The sequence below is a fragment of the Astyanax mexicanus genome, chromosome 23 (genome assembly GCF_023375975.1).
Source record: "Astyanax mexicanus isolate ESR-SI-001 chromosome 23, AstMex3_surface, whole genome shotgun sequence".
NCBI lineage: Eukaryota > Metazoa > Chordata > Actinopteri > Characiformes > Acestrorhamphidae > Astyanax > Astyanax mexicanus.
The window spans coordinates 14,503,549-14,527,086 of NC_064430.1; the positions used below are offsets into that span (position 1 = coordinate 14,503,549).

Here is a 23,538-nt window from a genome sequence, read left to right on the forward strand (position 1 = left end):
TAATTAAGAAAAAATAAAATAATTCAGAATCAGAACAGAAGCATAAATGGACAAGCTAAAATGTGCAGCAATAAAACAAAGAAATAAATAGAATAATAAAAAAATTAATAAAAATAAACACAAATAAAGAAATAGAGGACTAAAAATAAGAAGTAGCTAAAGTAACACCAAGATTAAAAAAAGAAGGTAAGTGGTGGAAATAAAATAAAAGGTAAAACAGAAGATAGAATAAATAAAGGGACAAAATAAATTAAATAAAAGGGTAAAACGCCAAAAGTAAAACAGGAAACAAAATAAATAAAAGGATGAAATTAATAAAATAAAATAAAACAATGAAAGGTTTGAGGTTAAAAGGTAAAACAGAAAAAATAAATAAAATTAATTAAAAGTAAAAGAAAAACTTAACTTAAACACTTACACTCAGTCTGAAGGTGGTTAGAACAGTTTTTAGAGTATATTCATATTATTATCTAGTATCATAGCGAAACTATCACTGAAGAACTGCTTTTATGGGGCGTTTATGAAACGCAACCTTCTGCAGATCTATAAATCATCCACACCGTGGATCTGACACAATAATGTAGTGTACATCAGCTGCATGAACCCGCTTTCTGTAGCTTTTCACCGTTATATCAGAAAACGACGGACAACCGCTAGAGGGAGCCCACGTGAGAGTCCTCAATGAATGGGGGTGAATGGACCTAAACGGCAAAAACCTCAAATTAAATATATTAATTAACGACTTGTCCAGAATGTTCCTCCAATTTTATAAATTAACATGAATATTTTTTAAAACAGCAAGAAAAGCTTACCTGTTTATTTCCATTCTTCTAAAACAAACGGGTTTTAAGTAGTAAAGGCGCTAGCATTACTGCTAACTACTATGCACTGACTGGTTGTTGTTAAACTCAGTTAATGATTACTGTCTTCAACTAATGGGAGTGAATGGAGCCAAACGGTTAAAAACTGAATTAAATATATTATTTAACTACTTATCCATAATATTCCTCTAATTAAAAAAATACATTGAGGCATTTAAAAAAAAACTAAAGAAAACACATACTTTTATTAAAATTTTTGTGCAGCAAACAAGTTTTAAGTAGTAAAGACGCTAGATAGCATAACTACCACTTCTTGTTAATACAAAGGAATACTTTTGTAATCAAGAAATTATATGTAAGTTGCCTTAGTCACTATTCCATAATAATGCGTTATATGCGTGTGGAGAAAATAAAAGTCTTTAGGATGCACTGTCTTTCACGTATAAATGAAAAAGTGATGTTATTTAAATGCTATTTATCATGTTTTTATCCAACTCTACTAAAAAGATTTAGTAAGGTTACAACAAGATTACAATGTAAGAATATAGTATAACTGTAAACATATACAAATATAAGTATACCTTGTTACGTTATAATAAAAATAAAATAAATTAATACAAAATAAATACATTAAATTAAATTGTGTAGCTAATAACAAAAAGATGGTTTGTTGCCTGAGGGGAACTTCATGCCATTCACAGTTTAAATGGTTTGTAATTATTTAAAGGCTTTAAATACTTTATAAATGAGTCGTATTGTAGTAAAACATTTAATATTGTTCTGTGTTGGGAAAATGAGTAAATATTTCAATATAAAAAGTATAATTTCTCTAAATTTGATTTTGCTCAAATTGCACCATATGGACCCATTTTTTTTTTGACTCACTCGGGAGCGCCCCCTCTGGTAGCGGAAGAGATTGCTGAGTGGTGTTCTCCTCTATACAGGTTCTTTGCGCTGACTGCTGTTGGATTCATGTGTTTCAATGGCGGTGTAAACAAACGCTGCTCCAGCTCTGGTAATGTATGACTAGTTTTTTTATAAATAGCTGGAAATCATTGTGTTTAGTTTACGAATTAACTACAGTGCGGTGTGGATTAACATTAAATTCACACGCATACATGCTTTTTACCCGTACGAATGTTTTAATATTAACATGTTAAACGTTCAACAGTGTCACATTTTTAAATTACAGTAAGGAAATAGCAATAGTTAACCTAACTAGTTAACTAGGGTTAGGTTGCTTGTTATGTGGTTTAAAACAGCAGCTTATTTGTAGTAATTAGTGCGCATTAGAGGGGAGAAAACGCTAGCGTTAGTATATATTACTAGTGCATCTCAAATATAGAATATCAGTGAAAAGTTACTGTATTTCATTAATTCAGTTTAAAATGTGAATAGATGTATTACACATAGAGTAACCTATTTGAAGCGGTTATTTATTTTGTTGTTGATAATTATGGCTTAAAATTTACTGATGGTCAGTAATCCTATCAGAGTATCACTCTGGAATTGTGGTGGCATGCAGGGCCCAAATAATAAAGTTTTTGTTAATGTCCAAATATTATTGAGCCTTACTGTATATAAGGTACCTGACATGTATTGATGGTATACAACCTCTGTACTTTACACTAGTGTGTACCTATACATGTTATCACTGTCATGCTGGAACCTTGTATTTATTTTTTGTGGTTTAAATGTTTTGCAATCATTTGAATTAAAGTTGGAAAAAAGCATTTGTTGTGATGGAAATTAGTAGGCTACTAATCCAACAACCCCAGAGAATACCCTTTACACTTCCCCTTGTCATTACACTATAACATATTTACATTTTTTTCACAGGTCCAGTCCACTGCCTGCCTGCTGCCCTCCATTTCATTCAATATGGCAATTCCCATTGCAGTTCTGGACTGTGACCTGCTTCTCCATGGTCGTGGACACAAAACTCTTGATCGCTTCGATATTGAAACAGTGTCAGATGAGTTCCTGTTGACGACATTTGGTTTTCCACGTGAGTTTATCTATTACTTGGTGGACCTGCTGAAGGAGGGCTTGTTGAGGCGCACACAGAGGTCGCGAGCCATTAGCCCCGATGTTCAGATCCTTGCGGCTCTTGGATTCTACACGTCAGGCTCTTTTCAGAGCAAGATGGGTGATGCAATTGGCATCAGCCAGGCCTCCATGAGTCGCTGTGTTTCAAATGTCACCAAAGCTCTGATCGAGAAGGCGCCTGAGTTTATAGGCTTCAACAGAGATGAAGCAGCCAAGCAGCAGTCTAAAGAGGAGTTCTACAGAGTGGCTGGTATTCCCAATGTGGTCGGGGTTGTGGACTGTGCACACATAGCCATTAAAGCACCTAATTCTGAGGATTCGTCATATGTCAACAAGAAAGGCTTCCACTCCATTAACTGCCAGCTGGTGTGTGATGCCCGAGGGCTCCTGCTGAGTGCTGAGACGCACTGGCCTGGCAGTCTGACGGATCGGGCTGTATTTAACCAGTCCAGTGTGTGCAAGCTGTTTGAGGAACAGGTAAACCACGAGGGCTGGCTGTTAGGTGAGATGATTTGTTACTAGTGAAATCCGTCTCTCGTTGTCATGGCTTTGCCTGTGCTTTCTAAAGGAATGTGGCATTTCTTCCTAATTGCCTCATTAAACTCAGTTTGTTGACCTCTGATAATTTACTGATGTAACGTTTGCTTGTGAAATGGTTCTGAGCGTTCTGTTGTCTGGGTGAGACTTTTTTGACCAAGTTCTCTTTTGCAGGAGACAATCGCTACCCTCTGAGAAAGTGGTTGATGACCCCGGTTCAAAGCCCAGAGACCCCTGCAGACTATCGATATAACCTGGCTCACACAGCAACGCATGAAATCGTGGACCGTACATTTCGGGCTATCCAGACCCGCTTCCGATGCCTGGATGGAGCCAAAGGCTACCTGCAGTATGCTCCTGAGAAATGTTCTCGCATTATTCAGGCCTGCTGCGTGCTACATAATGTCTCACTGCAGTCTGGACTGGATGCCTGGACTTTTGAGAGAACTGACACCACAGACCAATCTGAGGAGGGAAATGACTCAACAGAAAAAGTGGACCTGGAGGCGCTGAGAGTCAGACAGGAACTGATCCACAATCACTTTAGCTAGATTTGAACTGTTATTGATGTTCAGCATGAAAATGGACTACTCATTTAGATCCATGTTTGTATCCTGATTCATTTTATCCTGCTTTTCTCCCCAATCTCATGCGTCTTCCAATACATGTGAAGCCATGAGCCTCCGCCTCTTTTCAAACTGCTGCTGATGTAGCAATACCGAGTAGCATCACATCATGCTCAAAGGAAAGTGCAGTAACCCAACACTTATACATCAGCTCACAGATGCCTGTGCTGACCATCATCCTGGAGAGAACATAACCAGGTCTGCTCTCTTAGGACTGTGATATGAGGGATAGAGTAATGCAAATTTATTTTTTGGAAATTGTTACTGGTGTTTTGGTTATTGAATGTGCCTCTGAGAGATTGATGTGTTTATACTGCTATGACGATTGTTTCAGACCAGCTTCAGAGTTTGAATGATCAGATTTGTATCTGCTTTAAATTTGTCCTAGGTGCATTTACACTTATGCCTTTTAATTTGGCTGGGCCTTATATAATTGAGTTTCATATATAATCCTTAATCTAAATGAATTATCCATGTGTCAACAGGGTCTATATTACTGTACCAATGAGCTCAATACTTTGAAGGTATTTTAGAACGCAATCCAGACTAAAACACTTTTAATTAACTCCAAATTTGGCTTGAATAGACAGAGACGAAGGAAGTGAAATTTGTTGATTTTAATGACATCAAAAAATAAACCCAAAAGGGCACATGGTGACGTACATGTCACAAATCTTTTAAAAAGTGTAAATTTTCTTACAGCACTTCTACTCTGTCATGTCCTTAAGTGACATATTACAAACATCCCGAGAGCATCACTACAGGATAGAGTGTCAATGTGTGTTTGTTCATCTGACCTCATTTATAGAATGTAGGTGTGCTGGGTGAGTTTTGAAGATAAACTCATTTTAAAAGTGTAATTTTTGCTTCAAATGCTTTAATTAAAGGTTTTATTTTTAATATGACTAGTTCTGACCTGATTTCTAGAATTTGTTTTAATAACAATAATTAGAAAATGTTTGTGTTATTTGTGTTACGTCAGGATTTTAACTTTAAAATATGTACAGTCATGTGCCCACAATAATAATAAAAACATTAAGGAACTGCTCACTGCATTTATCTCATTAAATGTTGTGCTTAGTACCAGTAATATTACACAGAAACTCTTTTATTTCCAAGAACAATGAAAATGTAGTGAAAATGGGAGCAGTGAGGTCTGCTTATATAAGACCAATGCATCTTCACCAAACCCGGTGACAGTGCGGAGCATCTACCGCTCATTGTCATCTAGAGTATTTATTTGCAGAAAATGAGGAATGGATGAAATAAAAAATACAGAGCTTTCAGACCTCGAATAATGCAAAAAAACAAGTCCATATTCCTAAAGTTCAGAAATCAGTATTTGGTGGAATAAACCTGTTTTTTAAACACAGTTTTCAAGCATCTTGGCATGGTCTCCTCCACCAGTCTTACACACTTCTTTTGGATAACATTTTGCCACTCTTAGTGCAAAAATTCAGTTGCCGATTAGATGGAAGAGAGAAGTAGTTCAGCTTTGTTTGATGGTTGAACATCCATCTTCCTTTTGATTACATTCCAGATGTTTTTTGTAATTTGGTAAAATCAAAGAAACTCAAAATTTTAAAGTGTTTTCTTATTTTTTTTCCCCAGAGCTGTATTTTTTTTTATCTTATAAAATGTGCTGTTTCCATTCCCTGTTCCTGCACCAAGGCCTGCAGTGAAAGCAAAGGCAGCTCAGAGACTAACCATTTATAAAAGCTTAAAATATTTACGAGACTGAGGGCCTCGGACCCGGTTATCGATCTGCTGAATGTGGTACAGTGGAGAATGAAGGGGGGATATATTGATGATGAATAGGGCTTTGTTAATTTTAGCTGTGGATAATGAATGGCGGTGGGGCTGTAGGAGCAGAGCAGTGTTTTTGCTCAGCGCTCTGGGCTGTCAAAGGCGATAAATCAGCCCGACTCTTTAATGAGAGCGGCAGTGAGACTCCTACAACAGACACAAATTACTCCCTTTCCTCGGAGCGGGAGATAAATGATGTAGAGAGAGAAAGAGAGAGACTGACTGCACTGAAGAAGACGTTCTATCCCACAGTGGCTGAAGCTGGTGTGCGTTTCATTTCCCACCCGTATTCCGACAAGACCCGCCTCCCTGTGCTGTGATTGGAGGGAAGTTGATATGATATTCATACTCTGCAGTGGAGCATTAATAGCTTTTCTTTTTTTCTCACTTCTCTTGATTTTCTCACCCCCTTTTTTGTGTTATTATATTTTTTAACTTTCTCACCATATTTTTCTCTAAATCCCTTTCTTCTTTTCTCTTCTTTTGATTTTGTATTCACCTTCTCTATACTATATTTAATCTTCTTACACTTTACTTCTCCTTCATCTCTTTCTCATTTATATTTCATTTTCTTCACTTTTCTGTTCTATTACCATTGTTTTCTTTTTCTCTCTTTGCTTGATCTTTTTATATTTTCTTTAACTTTCTCATAATCAACATAGTTCTTCTTCACCGTTTCTTCTTTTCTCTTCTCGTGATTTTTCCATTTTATTTATTCACATTTTCTCTATTATATCTCTCTCTCCCTCTGTCTCTCTTTCACTATCTCTTTCTATTTTCTCTCCCCCCTTTCCCACCCATATTCCGACAAGACCCGCCTCCCTGTGCTGTGATGTTAATACGATGGAAGTTAATACGCTACTGATACTCAGCAAAGGAGCGTAAATAGCTTTTCTTTAGATCTTCCCTGACCTGATATTTATCCACATCTGTCTAAACATGCTTCAAAAAGTCCTCAGCAAATCAGATATCCAGGAACAGGCTTGAGTCAAAGTTGAACGGAATACTGGTGTTTTTTCCCGCCTGTTTTTGCACTACATGTACTCCATATGATCGCCTGCTTGTAAGTTACTAGCCAATCCTAGAGAAGGTGGGTGAGTTTTCGGAAAACTTTTTTCTAAAAAAATAAAAAATCAGTAATAAACAGTACCAGTCAAAAATCTCCTCTTATTCAATATCTTTTCCTTTTAAAATAATATTTAGTCTAAAGCCCTATCCGGGTGGGATTAGTTTCTCAGAGGGACATCTGTGAAAAATATTTCACACTTCTACTCAGTGATAAAAATCTTACATCCGGACTGGAATTGAAAAAAAAGGCTTTCCCGTTTTTTTTGTCTTTCTCGTTCATGACATCGCGTTCAGTAGCTCCTCGATTTCCACTCCCTGTTGTGTTTTATATGGATCTCTGTGAAAATGTGCGCCCAAAGTGTAATTATGGTGTGTGGCAGTCAACAAATAGCTATTTTATTAAGCGCGAGGTGACAAAACTCAAACTGATTAAACTGATGACTAATTTTCTCAGAGGATGTCTGAGAAAAACACGTACATGGCTGTTCCAGACGGGAATAAAATCACAGAGGACCCCCGTAAAAGAGAAAATTACCCCAGAAACCCCCTAAAAACTAATCCCATCCGGATACTTCAGTCTAAAAATCATTGTACAAAATCAAAGTACATACAAACAGACAAGCTAATTGATGTTGCTTTTATTGTGCATCATACTTAATTTACAGTTTATGTAACTTTATTTTTAAGTCTTTATTGAATTAAAAAAAACTTAAAACATTGTGTAGAATAACAATTTATAATTTACAATAATGAAAATATGTAGAACATATAAATGTAAAAATGTAGAACAAAATAAAAATAAAAAACAAATACTAAATCTTCCTGCGCTGGGATTGGCTAGCGCTGCGAGGGACTTCAGAACTATCAACCAATCCTGGCGCAGACAGCACGCAGCGGCAGATCCTATAGGCTGGTGAAAGAGTCACAGTGCTGGTAGGATCCTCCCTGAGAGCTGGAGAGAGAAGCAGCGCTGTGAGGAGAGAAGTGCAGAGACTCACCGGAGCTCAGCTGCGGAGCTGTGAGTACAAACACTTTAATTCACTTTAATTCAGATTCATTTCCGTTTTTATCCAGTTTCAGTACGCAAATATGAACAGTAAAGTATTGTGAAATGAGCTGCAGCTCTATTTTTACCTGGTGGAGAATATTAATGTGAGTAACTCATGCTTCCTCCAGACTGAAGATGACAGACTGCGGGGCGCGGAGAATGTCCCGGGCTAAACTGGTGGTGCTCGGCCGGGATAACTGTGGCAAAACTGGTAAAGAATCTCCAACAAAGCTGTATTTACCGTCTCTTAAATACCCATGTATACTGTGCTGTTCAATAATCCATTATACTGATATACTGTATTATTAATTCATCTATTAATCTGATATACTGTACTATTAATTTTTCAGTATCGTAGTGATATATTATAATATTAATTAATCTATTACACTGATATACGGCACTGTTAATTAATCAGTACTATACTCAGTTTCTCTTTCCCTCCCTTGTCCCCGTTCTTCTCCTCCTATTTTCTTTTACCCTCTCATATATTCCCCTCTATCACTGTATCTCACTATCTCTGTTTTTTTTTTCTCACCTTCTTTTTCACATAATCTCTTATTCACCTCTAATTTCCTCTCTGCTCTTTACCTCTCTGATATTTTCCCGATTTTCTTTCTCTTTCACTTCTCTTGATTTTCTTCCCACCTTTTCTTTATTTTCTTTAACTTTCTCGACATCTTTTTCTCTCATTCTCTTTCTCCTTTCTCTTGTGATCCATTTTTCTATTCACCTTTTCTACATTTCCTTTAACGTTATTACACCAATTACTTCTCTTTTATCTAATATCTTCCTCATTTCTATTTTCTTCTCTCCTGTTTTTGATATTATTCTATATCTCTCTCTCCCTCTCTCTCTCTCTCATTCTCCCCCTCCTTATCTTTCTATATATTTTTTTTAACTTTCTCATAATTAAAATCTGTTTCTCTCATCCCGTTTCTTCTTTTCTATTCGTGATTTTTTCTATTCACCTTTTCTATATTATCTCTTTCTCTGTCCTTGTTCTTACTGTTTTTTCTCCCCCTTTTTTATTTTATTGAACCTTCTCACACTCTACTTCTCTCTTCCATCTAATCTCTTCCTCACTTCTATTCTCTACTTTTCATTTTACTTCTCTTCTATACTTTTAATTTTCTTCCTTTTTTCTTTTTCTCTCTTCTGTTCACCTCTCTGGATTGTCTTTCTTCTCTATCTATCTCTTTTCCTCTCTTTTTATTTTCTTTCTAATATTTTTTTCTTTTGTGATTTTTCTCTCACATTTTCTGTACTTTCTTAAACCTTCTCACACCCTATCTCTCTCTCTCTCTGTTTCTTTTCTATAAAAATATTCCTCCTTTTTTCTCTTACAACCATTTATTCTCTCCTCTCCCCTTCTCTTCTCTCCATTACTTTGCTCTCTCTTTTTCTATAAAAATATTCCTCCATTTTTCTCTTACTACCATTTATTCTCTTTCCTCTTCCATTTTCATCTCTACAATGCCTCTCCCCCCTCCCGTTTTCTTGTGTTTAAAATCCAGCTCTGTGTGTGAGATTCATCACCAAGCGTTTCATTGGAGAGTATGACCATAAAAAGGGTAAGACAGACAGGCAGACAGATATACACATGCATATCCAGCCACCTGTCAGACCCACCTGCCCCTGTAAGGCTCACAATCCGCTTTTGTTTCCTCTCTCAGAGGTTACCTACAGGTGCCGCAAAACAGTGGACAAAGAAACGATTGACCTGGAGATTTTGGACACAGTTAATAAGGTACGGCATGTTCTCGTTTAAAATCTGAGCCAGACCCAGTCTTCACAGAACACTGGCATTATTATCCAAACAGCATTATTATTACACTGTACTATGGATGTGGTCACTCTAAATGCTAGCAAAGAAAAAGGTAAACAATGGAAACAATGGTTAAATAAATACAAAAGGCATGTTTGACAGTAGTACATTGTAGCACTCAATATTTAATCTTTTGATAAAAATAAAATTATATAAAATGTTCTGATCTTATGCTTTGCTTATGCATAGTTCTATTATAAAGTGTTTTGACTGTAGCAAAGCATGGTGTTGTTATTGGAGTGTCACAAGTCATAAAGAATGCAGTATATAAAAGTATTTAAAACCCTAGTAAGACAAGCTTATGTGTTGTCATTTCCTAATAAGGGGCTCTCGCCCTTTTATTCGGACCGGGGAGGCTTTCTATTACATCAAGCCTAATCCTGTGAGGGTTTATCTCTTTTAGATCTATAACTCCTGTAGCCTGGGACTCTTCCTCTGGTGCCTACACGCTCTATTGTTCTGAGCTGTCACACACTGGACAGAAAGCAGAGCTGTCGTAACCATTCCATTCCTTTCAGGCCTGTGTATCTTTTATCAGAGGCCACTTTCCCAGTAGCCTTTATGCAACCATGGAGTACCTGCTGTGGATCTGGCCAACCTGTGCTGGGGCACAAGTGAAGATGGAGGCAAGATTGTTTTTAATTTTACCCCATTTCTACCAAGATTTGGATGGCCAGTTACCCAGTCCCCACTAATATGAACTCCCCTATCAATAGTAATGCTCTTAACAGTAGAAGGTTGAGGGCTAAAACTAAAAATACCGCTTTTTAAACTGGTGCTGAAGCAGCATCACTTGGCAGCCAGCACACTCTGATGAAAGCACAGCTACCCAGCTCCAAATACAAGAACTAACAGATGTCTGTGCTGGCCAGCATTACACTAGGAGGGATGTGGGGAGTGAGCGTCCATGCAGAGAGAGCAAGGTCAATTGTGCTGTCTCTGACTCTGGCTGCTGATGGCAAGCAGCATGATCTGGGATTCACACCAGTGCAGTGATCCTCAGATAATAATATGGACAATTTACTTCAATAACATTCTATTTTTTTTTTATTCTAATTTGATATTTGGATGAATCACCTGACCACCACCTTATAACCAGGCTAAACCTGGTTTTGTTTAAGCAGCTGTAAGGTTACAGTGTGAGGATGTAACTCGTATTGCATAGACCTGGTCTGAATCAGCCTCATCTGCATTATTGGATAAAACATTTTCCAACATTATCTGGCCTGTACCTCATCTAATCTCACTTACTCCCTCAACGTGACCTCTCTTAAAACAGCAATATGTGAGAATTGTTTTTACTTTGCTCCAGGGACCCATTTTGCACATGCATTTTTGGACAAGCTGGGAGATACACTGAAAGTAAAAGTAAAAGAAGGACTGAGGCGATGGAATAAAATTAAAATGTTAAGCCTTTCTCGTGAACATTGTCTTACCTGCTTTAGTAGAGTTACATAGCGCAGTTAGTGGCATTCTAAGCCTGAAGTAGCAACATTAGAGAGGATATTTATCCTGTTACATTGAACCATGGCAATGATTCTGAAGCTGATATATAGTTGTGTTTAAGTAGATTTTGTTTTTGCTTTGGTTCTGAAGATGCTAAAATGTTTTCTTTTGGTGTAATTCCTGTTGTTGCTGCAGTGTCAGATTTTCAATGTTGAGTGTTCCCAAACATAAAGGTGGAAGGTAGTGCATAATAGTTTCTTTCAATTTGTCAGTCCTCATGTCCCAGCTACACAATGGAATCAGCGCTGAAAAGATTCAGAATCAATTTTTAGTAGTTTAATCTGCATCGATCCTCACCAAGCACTACATCAAAACTGGGTAGGGCTTAGTTTTCTATCAAAACAGCCTGGATTCTTTGTGGCATGGATTCTACAAAATGCTAAAAATACTGCTTTAAGATTGTGGACCATGTAGACAGTCAGAGTCAGATTTGATGGCTGGCCAGAATTCTGAGGAATAAACTAATCATAATGTTCCTGAAAGGATTTAAGCTGTCTTTTGCTTCATGACGTGGTGCATCATCATACTGGCAGTAGTCAATTGTGTTTTGAAGTGTGTGACATTAAATAGATGATTGATTGGTAATGGTCCAAAAAAACATTTCCCACTCTAGTCTGTTACACCACCCTCATACACCTCGTACGACTGCTGACTCAAGGCATGTTGCGTGGATTTATGCTCTTTATACTAATTTATGACCCTGTCAGACCACTAGGTTCTGCTATTTTAGTCTTCTAATGTCTAGTTTTGGTGAGCTTGTGTCCTCTGCAGCCTCATCTTTGTGGTCTTTACTGAAAGAAGAGAAACCCAAAGCCATTTGCCCTATAGTGTGTTGATTAATTGCTGTTTTTGATCAACTCTGGTTTAAAATTCACTTTGGGATTAGTAAAACGTAGTAAAGGGTACTAACCTTTGTTGAAAAGCCCACATCTGCTCTCCTGCAGCTTTCCGAGATCCAATTTTGTGCCCGGCCCTCTTTACAACGGGCGCTTCGGGGCATCCACTTGTCCCTGCAAATCGCTTTTTACACCGTTACCCAGGCTCAACACCTCACTGGTAGAATCTGGAAAGCCTTGATATTTAAAGGCATTAAGGCACTGATAACTTTAAAAGTGCACAATAAGCTTATTAAAGCTGCGGGAGAGCAGAGATGGGCTATTCACCAAAGGTTAGTACCCTTTATCATGTTTTACTACACCCAAAGTCAATTTTACACTGGGGTTCTGCTTTAAGATTGCAGACTGAATGAAGTGCAATGAAGTACAGTACAGTGTCTGTTGTGTACTGTATGTCACATCCCTGTGAATTCTAGGCTAGTAATAAAGTTATAAATAATAAACCCTAATGAAGAAACTATTGTTAATTACTTTAGAACTGGTAGGGTTAGCATACAATATTTTCGGAGTCCCACAGGGCTCTCTTTTAGGACCTATAAACCTTCGTTAATAAGTTAATAATTATAGTTTTGTATTGAGCAACCTCTTAAGGACACACATGCATTTCTGGACAAGCTGTGTAAAAATAAAGAAGCATGTATACCGAGGCAGTGGAGTGTTTTACACTATAGAGGATTTACATTAATATGATGATCACACTAAGATACAGTGTTGATTTGAGCATTATCTGATGTGTGGGCTTAAATACAGTGTTAAGAACTGTACTGTCAACTGTGTTTTCAGTGAATGTAAGTTTACTTACATATCTAATATGTAAATATGATTTAAAAAGATCAGATTTGGCATGCCCAAACTGACCTAGAAAAAATCAGATCTATGTCACAAAAGGCAAAAAATAAGGTTTGGGTCTGTTAATGTAAAGTCATTTAACAGGTTTAGACAATCAATTGATAAAACACAATTTGTGTGTGTGTGTGTCTATGTGTGTATGTTAATATACAGGAGTGCATGGGGCCTGCCTCCACCTCTCTGGAGAGTTCCATCAAATGGGGGGACGGGTTTTTAATCATGTACTCAGTGACGGACCGCAGCAGTTTTGAGGCCGTTTCTCGTCTGAAGAGGCTGATTGACCACGTTAAACAGACACTTGGTGAGAATGACCTCAAATTACCTTTTGATCAGTAAAGGATATTGACAAATGTGTTCTCTGAAGAAGTTGGTAAGAATGAGCTTGGATTAAATGGAGTAGTCCAGTGTTCATCTGCCGTATACTTATATTTACTACATTTATTCATTGCAGACACACTGAATCAAAGATATATGTATATATGTTTTATCTGCTCATCGAGCCATTCCTGCATTTAAGGCCTGCACCTGCAGTACATTCCAAAAAAAAAACTAGAACAGGGTAATTTAAGCTTAAAAATAAGGGGAAAAACAAAACAAATAGTGATGGGATGTCCACAGGTGATAGTAATCATGATTTGGTATAATAGCAGTATCCATGAAAGGCTAAGGGACCTATCTTACACCCTGCTCAACGCACGTTGCAGTGCTCATTGCTATGTTACACCCTGCCAACAGTATATTTTCACGCCTTCTGTGTAAATTGTTTAAATAGCAAAGACGTTTATGTATACATCTCCACCGATGGGCATGGTGGTCTGGACGTGAGATGTGTGTTCAGGTAAAGAGCATTGCTATCTCGGCAGAGGAATACACAAGTGCGCCACTGACTGATTTGAACCCTGGTAACTGTCAGACATTCATTGCTATCCTGGCAACACAGGGACAAATTAACACCTGAAACACTTCATCACTGGGTATCTTTGGTGGCAAAACGCTGTTTATGTTGTGAGAAGAATGGGAACATTTTAAAGTGGCAAATGCTTTAGTGTTGCAGAGTTGCATTGCAGGAATGGATGAATCTTAACAAATTAAATGAGAAGATGAAATATATTGAGTTCATACAATCTTCATGTAATTCATAAAAGTCAAAGTAAAGGAGAAAAATGAAAACACTGTTAATTGATGATGTTGTGATGCTATGTGAGTAACTCTTCATGCCTTACATGGATTAATATTGTGGGATAATGTTTCATTACTTTCATCAGTAAATGTCTCTGTGTGCTTGTTTCTGTGTGTTTTCCATTACTGAGGCCTTTTATGATGCCATAATGTACTTCCTACCTGCTGTCACTTTTATTATGGTCTGCTCTACTTTAGGAACACAAGGAGCACTAACCAGCTGTGTGTTTGTGTGTTTCCATTACTCAGGAATCCCCACAGTGATTGTAGCAAATAAGAGTGACATGGAGAACGGGCGTGCTGTTCGGACAGAGGAGGGACAGGCTTTGGCCAGAGATCTGAGGTCAGTAAACCACTGCTCCAAACTGCCTGAACTGAGAGAGAGAGAGAGAGAGAGAGGAAGAATGAGAGAAACAGATGACAGCATTTCCTCCGGTCACATTTTTTTATTTCTCATAAACATTTAATTGGTATGCAGCAGGTGAATTTTATTACATTTATACATTTATTTTATGTATGCTATAAACACTATAAAATCTTTATGACTTACCTTTGTTTTATTTATTTTTTTATATAAAAAATACTAACAATAATCTAATTTTAAAATGATTGCCAGAAAAAAAGTGAAATCTATGTATAGTATATTTAATAAACTACACCTGCAGGTGTAGTTTTGATAACACACTGTTTGTGTGGATGCTGCAGGTGTAGTGTATGCTATTAATCTAAATGTTATGGGTGTAGTTTATTTACACGCTATTTATCTAAATGTTACAGGCGTAGTTTATTAACACGCTGTTTATCTGAACGTTACAGGCGTAGTTTATTAACACGCTGTTTATCCGAACCTTACAGGCGTAGTTTATTAACACGCTGTTTATCCGAACGTTACAGGCGTAGTTTATTAACACGCTGTTTATCCGAACGTTACAGGCGTAGTTTATTAACACGCTGTTTATCCGAACGTTACAGGCGTAGTTTATTAACACGCTGTTTATCTGAACGTTACAGGTGTAGTTTATTAACACGCTGTTTATCTGAACGTTACAGGTGTAGTTTATTAACACGCTGTTTATCTGAACGTTACAGGTGTAGTTTCTTTGAGGTCTCGGTGGCAGAGGGCTCCTCAGCAGTGGAGGCAGCATTCGGGCAGCTGATAAGAGAGGTGCGTCTGGAGTTCCAGCGGCATCTGCTGGCCATGGATAAGCGTTCACGTGTGCTGCAGATGCGCCATGTGCTGAAGAACAAACTGACACGCAGCAAAACCATGCAGTGGTGACCAGACTGTTCACAGCTGATCTCTGCTTTTTCTGGACCACTGCTCTGTCTCTGTGGATCAGAGAGATGATCAGTATTCTGCTCAAGGACTGCTTGAGAACCAACTTTAAACCACCCAAGGAAATCCAGGCACTAGCAAGGAATACAGTGTTTTAATTTGCAGTGGGATGTCTGGAATACCTTTCCCCCCCAAAGTATAGAACTGTTTATGGATACAGAAGTTTACTCTCACTCTCTTGTCCACTCGTGGTGATGATGGTGATGATGATTCCACTCACAAAAGCAGAACTTTTACCACTGGATGTGCTGCAAAGCTATTGGAAAGCTAACGTTTATAGAATCCTGATTGAGAAGACAAGATTAAGAAGGACAGTTGTGTAAGTGAATTGTTTTCAAAAATTGTGTGTGCACAATAAAGTCAATGCAAAGTAAATGGCTTTTAACAATCTTGTAATAAATCAGTTTTATCTTCTTTTAAAACGCAACCAGCCTATGAGTCATATGCTTCGCTATGACATTTAAATGTCAAGGATAACAAGCAAAACAAATGGAATTAAAGGCAGTCTGGAGGAATTTAGAGTAACAATTGTGTAAACTTAATTTAGAAAGGGACCTGGGCCCAGTCCCATTTCACCCCTTGGCCCTATCCCTCGTTTTTTTGGTGGTAGGGTGTGCTTATTCTTGTTAGTCTACAGGGGTATAGGGAAGTATTAGGGCTATATGACCCTTCAAACAGAGAGCTATGGGAATCCCTGGCAAAGTGGCAGCACAAGCGACCAAGAAAAGCCACAAATGTCAATAGGGTTGGAATGCAGCTAGAGGCGTTCCTGTAAACTTTTAATTTTATTTTAAAGTTGCCGTAGTTAAGGAGTTTAATATTAAAAGACATCATGAAATTAAGCATCAATTTGAAAAATCTTAGTTTACACAACACTGTCAAAGATAAAGATAAAGTGGTATATTTCATTATTTGTTTTATTATAGAGTCTGTGGCCCGTGAAAAAAAAAAAAAAAGTTTGGACACCCCTGATCTATAGTAATATAGTATTTATATTAAAAAAAAAAAAGAATACTGGGTTGGCCTGCAGCCAGGGGCATTTATGAGTCTAGAGCGTTCCTATTTTCTTATTGGCTAAAACAAGAACTCTCATTCTCATTGGTTTTACTTTCAGTCGGAAAACATTGTTTCGTTTTGATCACACCATAGTTAAAGCACATTTAATTTTTATATCTTTTGTTTTTGACCAGTTATTGGTTTTGGTTCAATGGTTTGTGTACTGATTTTTTTGGAGTGGATAATTTTCTCCTTGTGAACAAATTTCGTTGTGTTCGGACCACAAAAAATGTTTCCCTCAGTTTAGTTTAGTACCATTTCTTCACCAGTATCATTGCCTAAATTTGTCCCAAACCACTTTTATTTTAGCTAGCTAGTATTCAATATCAGCATTTACACAGAGATTTGGAGATAAGGTGGTAAAAATGTTTGGGCGAGGTGCATCTGTTGACAGAGGGTTAAGGAAGAGAGTTAAGGAATGGACAATATAAGTTAATTGCTGTGCCACCTGCCCCCTTTCTGAACACATACAATCCTCTAAAGTTAACTAGTTATCCAGCAGCTAGTTTACTAAACTTCAGCACTCCACTACAGAAGCAAGGATGGACAGCAGTTCTCCAGCATTAATGCAGTTTGTAATCACATCATTTTGTTTCTATTCCTCATTACTAATTCTTAATTGCCCTGTCTCAATTTGAGAATGAGGTAAAATAATGTATCTTATATATATATATATATATATATATATATATATATATATATATATTTGGCGTTGTTTAAAATATGTCAAATAAAAACATGTATCCAATGCTTCTTCTTTTTCTTTAGATCTGATACTGAACAAGCATACAAGAATGATTGCAGATTAATGTGGGTACACAGCTGACATGGAAAGGCTGGCATAATGTCAGTTCTTACAGCTTGAAATATCTGGCAACCGCTGAAGCAGACTGAGACCCAGGCAAATAAACAATACACAAATACAGCAGTGCTGGACTTTATAGTTTTAATTAGCAAAATGGTAAAAATTAATAAATACAAATTGATCAAATGCTCCTAAAACATCCACCTCCTTCAACATGAAGTAAGACATGTACCTGTGCATTTAAATAAGTTACGAGAGAAAGAACGTGGAGTCTATGAGGGAAGCAAACAAATCAACATCGGGCAGCACCGAACAACCAAGACCGACGAGTAACAGGTAACGTATAAAGTGTTTAAGTAAATAAACCAAAAGCAGTCACATCATCTTTAAAACCATTATGAAAAAATACTTGACACTTTTGTTTTTTTTTTTACAAGAGAACTATGTAAATCGCATATTAAACACTTTATAAATTGTTCAGCACATCAGGTGTACCACTGCTAATTTGTGTGTTATTTCTGTGCAATAATCCATATCTGATTGACTTCCAGTGTCCTTATGGATGAAAGGCCTTTGATTGGGTTGTGTGTGAATGAGGTAATGGTCAAAAGGAAGGAGGAGGATGACGCACAATAAAAAAAAGAAAGAAAAAAGAAAAGAAGTGCCAACGGAGGACCTGACCGCTCGGCAACATCCAACTGAACAGAGTGACGAGGGCCAAGCTGATCAGGAAACCTTTTTTAAACTATTTTTTTAATCACTTGAGGGACGGTTGAAAGGACACAAACACTTATCCTCTAGTGTAAATAACTCAGATGCAGACGTTCCACACTTTTGCACACTACAGATTTAAAAACATCCAGACACAAATGTTCAGACCCATAAGCAATACCTGGAATCTGACCCAAACCACGGGGCTGAACATGACATTTGCAAATACCAGATTTAATGGGCAAACTCTCAAACCCCCCCCTCCCACCCCAAACACACTTCTATTATATCCGATATTTCAACATCAACATAGCAAAAAGACATTAAGAACCATTCTTCTGTAGATTTCTGAAAAATACACATGAGCCACATGTTCATTCACAACTGAGATTGTATTTATCTCAGCTGTAGAAAGATTAAGGATGAATTTTCACATTTGTAGTTATTCTTCTTTTCCCTTTTTCAGTTTTGTCTTGCTTAAAACTGACCTTTATCTTCTGTCCACTTCTTTTACTACTCTGCAGAAAAGACTTCATTACATTTGGTCACTTCATGTGTTCAGAATATTAGGAATTTATCTGGTTAAGTTTAAACCACATGAAAAGTGTAAATGTGCAAGTGTAAACACAACCAAGACCCTTTTAATTATTGTTAGTTATTATTATTATTATTATTATTATTATTATTATTATTATTACTATTATTATTATTATTGGATCGTTGGTATATACTGTGGTTTTCCACATGGACAGAAACCTGAACAGTCAATATTTTGCATTCAGACTTTCCAGATTATATCTGGATAAGACCGAGTCACATAAAAATGCAAGTGTAAACACACCAAAGACGCATTTAAAACAGATGCAAGTCATCCAACCACTCCATGTGTTGGTTTGAGACCACATTTAACCACCAAGTCTACACTAAATGTGTGTGGCTAAAATGCAGTCAGATACAGATACAATCCAGATACTAATTCACATGAACTGACCAAGTGTAAACAGGTCAAAAGGGCCCCAAAAAATTGTGTACCTGCATTTAAAAAAAAAACCCCAGCTACCAGCTAATGCTAGTACCGGTATGTTTGTTCGTCTCGCTCATCTCAAGCGAGATCTCAGGCGGCTCAGAGCCACAACAATCAACTCAGCTGGGTTGCTTTAAGATAGATTAATTTTAAATTAATCCACATGAGCCATGAGATGAAGACAACAACATCACCACAAACAAGCAAACAAAAACGAACAAAAACAAGAACAAGAACTGAGAAATTGTCCAAACTCAAAAAAGTGCAACAACATTAGCATTAGCATTTTCAAACTACAGGTCTACATAGGCCTCGTAAACAAAACTCAAAACACCCCAGACAGATTAGGCACTGGCCACTAAACCACACGTGTGACGGACACAAACTAAACATCTGATGATTGTGCAACTGAAAAGAGGTCATGTTTCCTGCAGAGAATCGTCGGCATGTGCACACAGACACACACACAGATACACACATACATAAATACATCATGTTGCCATAATGTTGACACAGATGCCCCTCAATGCAGGGAGATCACACACAATATCATCTTAAGGCAACCGCTTCAGAAGGACTACAGCAGTACAGGACAGCAGCTGACTGCCCAAGTAGTGCTTCACACACTCACACACACACACACACACACACACACACACACACACACTGCTGACATTTCCAACTTATCAACATAATCAGTTCTATTTCTATTTTATCTACAGACCTGCATCACGATTATATTTATATTAATATTTGCATCACCACATGATCTGTTGTGCTTCCTTGTCAACATTAAAATTCATGAGATATCATCCACTCGCACAAGTCCTGTATCATGGATGCACCGATATGGAATAACGATATGAAAAACGAGAACAGATAGAGCTGATAAAAAACAGTAACTCAGTAATAGCGCTTTTTTGCATTTGAAGTGATTTAAACCTAAAGAACGCATGCCGATTCTGTAAACCTTAACATTAAGCATTCCTATCCGAAGCATCTTATAATAATGGCATATGCATGTAACGAGAATGCTAGGAGTCTTGCCCAGCGACTGATTACTGGACTACTGGTATATGCTGTTATTTTCCATGTTGGATAGGAAACTGAACAGTCAATAATAAGAGTGTGTGTGAGAGGCTGTGTGACGATTCACAATGCTAACTATTACTCTATATATTCAGGCTTTAAGTTTTCAAACAAAAACACCTAAATATCACAAAAAACCCTGATTTTATGCTTTGTTAAAGTGAATAGTTTGTTAGTCAATAAAAGGAGGAATGTGGAAAACCGTGATTGTTTGCAATGACATGCCATCTGTCATGGAACAGGAGTTAGTATTGTGTCTCATGATTTTATTCTGTTTTCTAATAAACGCTGCTCTGACCTGTGGGAAGGGCATAAAACAAATAAACTGCCTGGCCAAAAAAAACCCAAAGTTGTCACTTGGATTTAACTAAGCATATGATCTGGGGTTGCTGCAGTTGGTCAGGTCTAGGTTCAGCAACAGTATGTGCTGAAAAAATGAGGTCAGCTGACTACCTGAATATACTAAATGTAGACCAGGTTATTCCTTTAATGGATTTTTTCTTCCCTGATGACACGGCCATATTCCAAGATGACAACGGCAGGATTCATGGGGCTGGAATTGTGGAAGAGTGGTTTAGGATGTGCTGGAGAAGACTTTGCGCAGTGGTCAGACTCTACCATCATCAATGCAAGATCTTAGTGAAAAATGAATGCAACACTGGATTAAAATAAATCTTGTGACATTGCAAAAGCTTATTGAAACAATGCCACAGTAAATGTGTGCCGTAATCATAGCTAAAAGCAGTCCAACCAAACCTTTTTTTGGGGGCAGGCCATCTAGATCTCCTGTGTTCACAAGGAAAATTCTAGCCAGAAGCTGCCGGTCACGACCATTACCACACACTGCTCTGTCCACTGTCTGTGGTAATGCCTTATATGGTGTAATCTTAGTACACAACCCACAACAATGTGGATTTAGGAATGTTACATTCCTGCACACCTTATGTTCTCTTCTGGCACCCACTATCAGGTCTCAGGCTCAAACTACATTTCAATAATTCACTTTGTCGCTGTGCCACAGGATAACACCTCACAACCTATACAGGTTTCTCAATCAATTTACACCCTGCTTTCCCATGACTTCTGGCATGTCAGTGTTTGAGGATGCAGTAGGAATGTGTGCAGTGTTTTGGAATCCACCACTAGCGGGTCCACACTCGGCATGAGCAAAGATATTATCGCATAAGATTTCCCATGTCGGGCCAATAATACTAATTAATTTTCCTCCATTTAACGAGCAATATTTTATGCTCATGTCTGTAACATTTCTGTAACATCTACGACCATACAGACCTTATAAAGATATGGTACAAATGCAGCACGGCTTTGATCATTCTTCTTTAGCATCATATGCTAACAGAAAAGAAATGAAGGTTCAGGGTAAAAGTATGTTCCACTGTTCCTCTAGTCCTCCATTCCTATAGAGTTGGGTTCATGACTAAAGCTTACAGTCCTGTGCTTTTGCTCCAAGTGATTTTAACAGTGCTGCCATTCGGAAGGCCAACACTTCATATAGTCAAACAATACAAAAGCCAAAGCCCTTTAAAATGCTACATAAGCATCACTTAACAAAAGAACTATTTCTGCATTAAATGAGAAAAAACTATAAATTATACAGAGGGCAGCTTACCATCTTGTTTTGTCTTTTGTTGCAGATTTCTTTTGGTGCAGGAGTCACCATGTTGAGTTTCACAGAAGCCTAATTAATTAATTGACTGACTCACTATAACCTTATCAACATAAGCCTTAGGTGAGTGATATGGGCACATTACATTTGTAAAGACTGTTTTGTTTGAGATTACAACACACTGGCTATCTTTGTCTAAACACTCAAAACACTTAATTTTGATCACAAGTTAAGGCTGTGTCAGAATTTACATTAAGGGTCCTCAATACTGATGCTACACAAATACAACTCTGCTATTCATATAGCTATTTAAAATCACCGTAAAGTAAAAATACATGTCCCTGTGGCAAATATTTGGCAAAAACAGAACAGAGTAATTTGCTCAAAAAAGACAGCAATTAAAAAACAAAAATATTTACAGAATCGCTGCACACCGTATGACACCATAAATAGGACAAATACATCTAACGTAGGTGTGTATCTTTTTAAAACACCTGGAAGACCTGCTTAAAAGTGATGCTTCACATTTCCTCTCAGCTGTTCTTATCTGCTTTGGAGCCCAGAGAAAACAAAAGCCCTATGCCTCCATCAGAGTGATTCGTATCATCATTTGCACAGTCTTAATACACCTTCTTATACAGCAACAGGACCTGACAGAGACCAGAAGCAATGCTCACGTCCTGGCAAAGAGCTGGCAAAGGCCTTGGCTCAGTTGTTCCCCTAATCTTTATGACCAAGAGGCGCAATGGCAACTACAGCAGGCACGCGTTGGTGTGATATCCTAAACTCTTATAACTCTTAATTTATTCATTTTCTATATTATTAATCTTTGTGTTAAACTTTGTTTTCAGGTGCTGGTACTTCAGAACTTTTAATCCTGCTCATCTGAAATGGCACTGCGGATTCTTACAGACTTGACGACACAAGAAAGGAAACACTGAATGGCAACTTTGGACACCCGGATGCGGGTGCTGGGTGATTTAGGGGTCTGCTGGGCATACAGGGTGGAAAAGGGTAAACGGTGGGAGGCCTATAGTACTATTCTACACCCTGTATTACCTCTGCCATGGGCATTACTGCAGACAGATCCCTGATGCTGTTTTTATTGATGTCACCATTGCTATTTTTATTCACATCGTTGTTGTCTGCGCTTTTCTTTATGCTTTCTTCATGCTCGTTGCCATCTTCATGATCCAGAGGCCCGTTCGACCTGGCTTTCTGGTTGTGGGTATTGCTGAGAAGTGCAGAGTTGTTTGCGCCAGAAGCACAACAGCTTGTGGAAGTGTTTATGCCAGTGGGCAGATTGGTATTTCCAGGGCTTGAAATGCTACTGTTGATGTTTGTAGCATTGCTGTTGTTTAGGCTGATTTTTAGATTTGAGGTATCGCTGAGATCTGCTGAAGCGCTGCTGACTACTACAAGAACACTGTCCGTCATGTCGCTCTTTAGAGTCGGATGTTGGTCTTCCTCGCAGGCCTGGGGGATCTCAGGCTGCGGGACTGAAGCAGGGCTGGGGTCTCCGTTGGCCAAGCCAGGGGAAGATATTTCTGGCTGGGTTAGAGACGGCAGCTGGATGCCCCTGATCAGACGCACCAGACCCTTAACCTTGTTTATTGACGTCTCCATTTCCCTCTGGCGGGCCAGAACGCCACTCCTGCTTTCCATGCATATCTGAAG

The 23,538-nt window shown here is 38.0% G+C and overlaps 3 protein-coding genes across 12 annotated transcripts in view; 2 read left to right on the forward strand and 1 right to left on the reverse strand.

The window, feature by feature from the left end:
* Positions 1-1,695: 1,695 nt before the first annotated feature.
* harbi1 (harbinger transposase derived 1) lies at positions 1,696-5,081 on the forward strand. Its single transcript, XM_007244912.4, has 3 exons — positions 1,696-1,836; positions 2,661-3,372; positions 3,582-5,081. Exons 2-3 carry the CDS (start codon positions 2,703-2,705, stop codon positions 3,956-3,958), a joined length of 1,047 nt encoding a protein of 348 aa, XP_007244974.1. The 5' UTR covers positions 1,696-1,836; positions 2,661-2,702; the 3' UTR covers positions 3,959-5,081.
* A 2,779-nt stretch (positions 5,082-7,860) lies between these two features.
* zgc:110699 (RERG_RasL11_like domain-containing protein) lies at positions 7,861-18,323 on the forward strand. Of its 3 annotated transcripts, XR_007429109.1 has the most exons (9): positions 7,861-7,925; positions 8,084-8,166; positions 9,473-9,529; positions 9,632-9,705; positions 10,302-10,409; positions 13,188-13,335; positions 14,463-14,556; positions 15,303-15,868; positions 17,374-18,323. XR_007429109.1 is itself a non-coding variant. In XM_049471012.1 (8 exons), the coding sequence occupies exons 2-8, from the start codon at positions 8,091-8,093 to the stop codon at positions 15,490-15,492; spliced, it is 747 nt and encodes a 248-aa protein (XP_049326969.1). In that variant the 5' UTR covers positions 7,861-7,925; positions 8,084-8,090; the 3' UTR covers positions 15,493-15,924. The 3 variants fall into 3 exon arrangements, 2 of the variants coding, with proteins under 2 accessions (XP_049326969.1, XP_015460202.1); XM_049471012.1 differs by lacking the exon at positions 17,374-18,323 and having other exon boundaries at positions 15,303-15,924; XM_015604716.3 differs by lacking the exons at positions 10,302-10,409; positions 17,374-18,323 and having other exon boundaries at positions 15,303-15,924.
* phf21aa (PHD finger protein 21Aa) overlaps positions 17,538-23,538 on the reverse strand; it is a 43,332-nt gene continuing 37,331 nt past the window's right edge. For all 8 annotated transcript variants that reach the window (XM_022668154.2, XM_022668150.2, XM_022668155.2 and 5 more), the window contains one exon: positions 17,538-23,532. In XM_022668154.2, the coding sequence (XP_022523875.2) occupies positions 22,900-23,532 (633 nt within the window). In that variant the 3' untranslated portion in view covers positions 17,538-22,899. The remainder of the gene's footprint in view (positions 23,533-23,538) is intronic.

Coding starts and splice junctions, on each gene's coding strand:
- harbi1 (XM_007244912.4), top strand. CDS start 2,703: ATGGCAATTCCCATTGCAGTTCTGGACTGTGACCTGCTTCTCCATGGT. Junction 3,373..3,581: donor CCACGAGGGCTGGCTGTTAG/GTGAGATGATTT, acceptor TCTCTTTTGCAG/GAGACAATCGCTACCCTCTG.
- zgc:110699 (XM_049471012.1), top strand. CDS start 8,091: ATGACAGACTGCGGGGCGCGGAGAATGTCCCGGGCTAAACTGGTGGTG. Junction 9,530..9,631: donor AGAGTATGACCATAAAAAGG/GTAAGACAGACA, acceptor TTCCTCTCTCAG/AGGTTACCTACAGGTGCCGC. Junction 10,410..13,187: donor GGGCACAAGTGAAGATGGAG/GCAAGATTGTTT, acceptor GTTAATATACAG/GAGTGCATGGGGCCTGCCTC.